The 6,360-nt window shown below is 41.7% G+C and overlaps 1 protein-coding gene across 1 annotated transcript; it reads left to right on the top strand.

The window, feature by feature from the left end:
- Window positions 1-5,307: 5,307 nt before the first annotated feature.
- On the top strand, window positions 5,308-5,784 carry MELLADRAFT_106401 (uncharacterized protein; the record flags this gene model as incomplete). Its single annotated transcript, XM_007409806.1, has 2 exons — window positions 5,308-5,317; window positions 5,402-5,784. 2 exons carry the CDS (start codon window positions 5,308-5,310, stop codon window positions 5,782-5,784), a joined length of 393 nt encoding a protein of 130 aa, XP_007409868.1.
- Window positions 5,785-6,360: the final 576 nt, after the last annotated feature.

The following is a 6,360-nucleotide window of genomic DNA, read 5'->3' as shown; positions in this document are numbered from 1 at the left end:
ATATGACGCACAACACACCTTATCAACCTTGAGGCCAACCAAACACTTCGGGTACTCGATTGAGCGACGAAGAGTTCATGTGGAAGATCCATTCTTACTTAGATTCAATTGGGAAGTGCCACTTTTGTAAAGGTTACTGTGGTAGTGAGTATAAGGCGTGTAAAGGTCCTTATGTAAGAGAGAAAGTTGTATTCCCACCTGGATATGTTGCACCTCCTAAACCAAGCAATTATATTCCACCTCGAGCTCGATTGTCACCACCAACAAACCAACAACAAGCTGGAAGGGCAACCTTCCCTCCAGCAGGGCGAACACCGACTACTTATGCAAAGGTAGCGGCAGCTGCAGACTTCCCCGAACTCGATGAAGCATCTGTGGCAGCACTTCAGGCATTAGATGATGAACTCGACTTGGCGGAAGCCGAAGGGTGCGTACCAACCTCCAAACCTCCTCGCGTGATAATTGAATTTACATGCAACAACCAAACGATCCGAGCACTGGCTGATCCAGGTGCTGAAATCAATCTTCTAACAGAACAGGCGGCCGAGCGTATGAAACTGAGGCGCAGGAAGTTGGTGCGACCTACCCAACTGAGCCTCGCAGTATCGACTGAATCGCCTCCAGCAGTTTTAACCCACTTCACAACACTTGATCTCCTAGAACCAACATCAAACAGGAAATTCAGCAGAACGTACTGCAAGTTAGGAGATGTGGGAGGGGACTTTGACATGATCCTTGGGACTCCTTTTTTCAACCTTTTTCAACTCTCTGTTTCTGTCAGCCAACGTGCTATCGTGTGTGAACAAACTGGTTTCAAAATTTTTGATTATCGCGTGCTAGAGGAATTAAATGAAAAGTTTAACTCATCACAAGTACCACGTATCACTGAGCCCAAACCAGAGAGTAAAACAGAGTGGGAGAAAAGACTGAGAAAGGTAGAAGATGTGAGTATGGTATCATTAGGTGAAGAACAAGAAAGAGCATTACTTGAAGAATTCAAGGAATTATTCCCAGTTGACATCCCAGCAGTATCAGAAGAGGCAGAAGATGAAGGTCTGTTTGTTGATGGCTCTTTCCCAGAACGCATGCAGTGTGAAAGTTCTAATGTCAGACACAAGATAATATTAAAAGATCAAGATGCTGTCATTAAAGAAAAACAATATAACTATCCTCAGAAACATTTAAAAGCATGGAAGAAACTTGTGGATCAGCATGTAGCAGCGGGCAGGATCAGGAAATCAACAAGCCAGTATGCCTCACCAAGTTTAATTATACCAAAGAAGGACCCTACGGAACTTCCAAGATGGGTATGCGATTACCGCGTCTTGAACAGTCTGACCGTAAGGGACCGTTCGCCGTTACCAAACATGGACGCGTTGGTCAGACTAGTAGCAACTGGAAAAATTTTTTCAATCATTGACCTCACCAACGCTTTTTTCCAAACTCGAATGAGAAGCGCGGATATCCCTTTGACAGCTGTGCACACACCTTGGGGATTATACGAGTGGTGTGTGATGCCGATGGGACTTACTAACGCACCAAGTACACATCAAAGTCGACTAGAAGAAGCATTAGGAGAATTACTGAATGATATTTGTGTAGTTTATCTAGATGATATTGTAGTTTTCTCCAACACACCAGAAGAACACATGGAGCATACACGTAAAGTACTACAAAAATTAAGAGCAGCCAATTTATATTGTAGCAAGAAGAAAAGTAAAATGTTTAGGGAGGAAATTAAATTTTTAGGACACTGGATTTCCGCAGAAGGTATTAGAGTAGATGATGAAAAAGTGAAGCAAGTATTAAATTGGAAGACACCAAGATCAGCAAAAGGAGTGAAGAAATTTTTAGGAACTGTTCAATGGATGAAAAAGTTTATATGGGGATTAGAGAAACACGTCAACAAATTAACTCCACTTACCAGTATTAAATTGGATCCTGCAAAGTTTCATTGGGGAAGAGCGGAAGACGAGGCTTTCAATAACATCAAGAAACTCATGACGTCTCTGCCGCACTTGAAAAACATTGACTTCGACTCTGAAGACCCACTGTGGCTTTTTACGGACGCTAGTGGATCAGGACTAGGAGCAGCGTTATTCCAAGGGAAAGAGTGGAAAATGGCATCACCAGTAGCTTATGAATCTCGACAAATGACGCCTGCGGAGAAAAACTATCCGGTACACGAACAGGAATTGCTAGCAGTCATACACGCGTTACACAAGTGGCGGATGCTCCTGTTAGGTATGAAAATCAAAGTCATGAGCGACCACCACTCACTCACTTACTTATTGAAACAACGCACACTGAGCAGGAGGCAAGCAAGATGGATCGAATTACTAGCTGATTTTGATGTTGAATTTAAATATGTTAAAGGAGAAGAGAATAGTGTAGCAGACGCCTTATCTAGGAAGGAACTCGAAGATGGTGAAGTAGAAGAGATTGGAATAGAAAGCGTAGCAGCATTAGTAGAAGCTGGACCCACATTATCACCACAGATTTGTTCAAAAATCCGCAACAGTTACGACGGTGATTCATTCTACGCTAGCATCCTATCTGTATTACCACTACGAGAAGACTGCGCCATAGTAGATGGCCTACTTTTTGTAGACAACCGACTTTACGTACCATCCACCGACGAACTACGTAAAAATATTATTGACGAAACCCACCTACGATTAGGCCATTTAGGTTACCTCAAGACGGTCATTGACTTGAGACGTGATTTCTTCTGGCCGAGCATGGCAAAAGACGTAATGGAGTTTGTCAAATCGTGCGACACGTGTCAGCGAACTAAAGGCCCGACACAAGCACCAGTGGGTAAGATGCTGACACCAACAGTTCCACAGACCCCGCTTAGCTGCCTAGCCATTGATTTTGTTGGACCACTACCAGTTGTTAATAACTACAACATGTTACTCACATGCACTTGCAGGCTGACAGGTTTCACAAGGATCATACCGTGCAATCAATCAGACACAGCTGAGAAGACAGCCTCACGATTTTTTTCAGGCTGGATTGGTACTTTTGGATCCCCTTCCTCCATAATCAGCGATAGGGACAAAACGTGGACTTCAGCATTTTGGAAAGCCCTAATGAAACGTTGCGGGACAGAATTTCATATGTCGACAGCTTTTCATCCCCAAGCTGACGGTCGGAGCGAACGCACGAACCGAACGGTTGGCCAGATCTTGCGAACATTCACGGCCAAACGTCAGGGCAAGTGGCTCGAATCCGTTGCGGCAGTAGAATATGCCATCAATGGCGCTTTGAATGTGGCAACGGGGAAAGCACCTTTCGAGCTAATTTTTGGCCGATCACAGCGACTACTTTCAATTCAGGAGCCTTCAGATACCGACCCTGTAGCATTGACTAAATGGTTCTCAACTCGACAAGACGTATGGTCAACAGCACGTGATGCCTTATGGACCAGCAGGATTCAACAAGCACTACAGCATAACAAACACTGTAGATCTATTGAACCTTTACTACCTAACTCATGGGCATTGCTAGATGCAGCGGACTGGCGTGGTCGACACCAAGGAGGGGTTAACAAGTTACAAGAACGGTATGAAGGGCCTTATCGTGTCATTAAATCATTCAACCACGGCCAAAACATAGAACTCGAACTACCAACAGGCGACCGACGACACAATGTGTTTCATGTGTCAAAAGTCAAGGCGTACATTGAGAGGGAGGAGTCGTCAGGCAAAGAGGCCCAGAAGTAAGTTCCTCTCCTCTGTATGCACCGCCGGATGTACTACATCAATTTGCCAAAACAACACCTCGGCCACTTTGTGAGCACATACTCTTCAACTGTTCACAGATTGCCAACGGGACAAGGACGACGAAGATACTTCAAGTACTCCGAAATTTTCCTTTTTTTACTTAGTTTCAATTTTTCCTTTTTAGCTTATTTTTTGATTTTATTTCACTTGATTTTCTTTTGCTTTCACTTATTTCTTTTTTTAATTTTATTTCTCTTTCTTAAATCCTCTCTGGGCGGGCTCTGTTCTTTTAAAGGAGGGGAGACTGTAAGACCTGTGGTCATTACACATACATAAGGTACACTTAACACATAGACTTAGGACTCATTCTTATACTTGTTCACCTTTCAATCTGAATACTGGTTCCTTAGAGATACTGGGACTGATCTCCCACCCCTTATCCTTCGGAACCAGGTAAAGTCCATCATTTCTAATTATCTTTCTTCTTTATTTAGTTCTTCTTTTATTGTTAGTCCTTAGAGATACTGGGACTGATCTCCCACCCCTTATCCTTCGGAACCAGGCTCTTCCTGGATTTCCGTTGATTTGAAATAGATCATATCTCTTGGGTTCTAGAAAAACCCATACGCTGTGGATTCACAGCTTCCCGTACCGAGTATTGAGTGAAGGTTCTCCGAACCTTACAGTGATTGTCTTTCAGAATCATATATGTTACATTGCAATCACCTCTCAATAATGAATAACTTGTCACCACCCAGAGATCACTGAGATAACCTCAATATTTTAGTTCTATTTAGGTTACAGAACATGAGATGCATTACCCTCTCCAGGCCATAAAGCTCATCAGAATGAGACCGTTTGGCAAAAGTCTGATATTCAACCCGTCATCAAATCAACATCTGAACATTTGTCATCAAGGGATCAATAAATGTGAATCAATATTGAGTGAGTTGTGTACCTTTTGTGCAACTAGTATGATTTGGAATTTTTACAAATCAAGTCAACAGCCCTTTATGTCCATCTATCTTGATCATCTTGCTTAAATTAACCTCCTGTGAAATTTCTTTTTGATTGTTGCATCATGTTTGATGCAAAAATGAGCGATTTGTTCATCTTATGTGCCATTTGTATCCTGAAAAATTTCCACAAATGTTTGAAATGACCATCAAGTTCACAGAATTTAAAAGTAGACTGTTATTAACAATTCACAAAATTCCGTTCTGAATTTGTGATATTATTGTGTCTCATTATTGAGGAACATGTGTACCTTTTATGGTATTTGTGTGACCACAAGTGTTTGCAAAATGTAGCATATCCAACATACCCATTGTAGGAACTCAGTCCAATTCCTTCCAATGACCACGTTAATTCAGTTTTTGAACCAACAATTGGCCTATGTAATTCAACAGAGATACATTGACAAATTTGTCACCACTCTAAGACATTGCCCCAAAAGGGATATTTGGGGCTTTCACATTGACAAAAACAGGCACTTGGGACACCAGTTGAAAATGCAACGTCCAGACTTCTTATATAAAATTATTTAGCTTTACCCAAGCTATTGTAAGTTCAAGTTGATATGGGTAATGGTAAGAAGTGAGCTGGTGTCCCTCCACTCCGTCCCATCCATCAAAATCCTAAACCACATACTCAATTGCAAGAGGACTTCTTAGCTCAGAAAAAAGATCAGCTGGAACATGCTACTCAATCTACACCATTGATACAGCAATTTTTATTGCAGGAAGGTCAAGGACCATCAGCTCAGCTCGATTCAGATCAGCCACATTCCAATTTCAATAGCCAGGTACAGGTAGATGATGAAGCCTTCTTAAACTTTAACCATCAGGAAGACAATGAACCTTTGGATGAAGACATTGAACCACCTGCTGAAATTGACTCACACGATTTTCTTCGATGTCCTGAACATAACAAGTTGGAACCATTGCTTGAGGCAATGGCTGAAGCTTGCTACCAGCATGCTCAACTTCAACAACAAAACCGCTGGGCCTCACAATGTGATCAAATGCTTCCAGCCTTTCTACAAGGTCGTCTTTGATGAAGACATTGAACCACCTGCTGAAATTGACTCGCATGATTTTCTCTGATGTCCTGAACATACACTACACAAAATGTCATCTTTACCGGGCGGTAAAGAAAACTACTGACATAGAAAAGTCCTGAGGCAACAGGAAGAGAGCTAAAAATCTGAAAAAATATGCACCTTGTTCCTAGATGTTGGGGCGTCATGACGAGTATTTTTTTGTATTTTACACACAGATATTGGTTAATGTACTAACAATCAAGGCTGAGAATCATCAAAAACCCACCTGTAACAATACCTGAAATTTGGCCCTTGACTTTGAAGACAGGATTTTGGAATCTTCAAACATCAATAACTTTTGCAGTTCTCAATCAAATCACTCGATTTGAAGTGCATTAAAAAGGTGAGCTTTTCCTCTATATTTTTCATTCAGACATCACATCTGTAGCTGGTCTAAAAAAGATCCTACAGAGCTAATCATGCAGAACTGTTTGAACATATGTAGAGTGTTTAAATGACTAGATAGCACCTTACTATCATTATGAAGTGTGAAGGAGAATAGTTCAGCTTTTGAATGAACCAAAAATCGAG

This window comes from Melampsora larici-populina (assembly GCF_000204055.1).
Source record: "Melampsora larici-populina 98AG31 unplaced genomic scaffold MELLAscaffold_17, whole genome shotgun sequence".
Lineage (NCBI taxonomy): Eukaryota > Fungi > Basidiomycota > Pucciniomycetes > Pucciniales > Melampsoraceae > Melampsora > Melampsora laricis-populina.
This window is presented reverse-complemented; position numbering and strand designations above follow the sequence as displayed.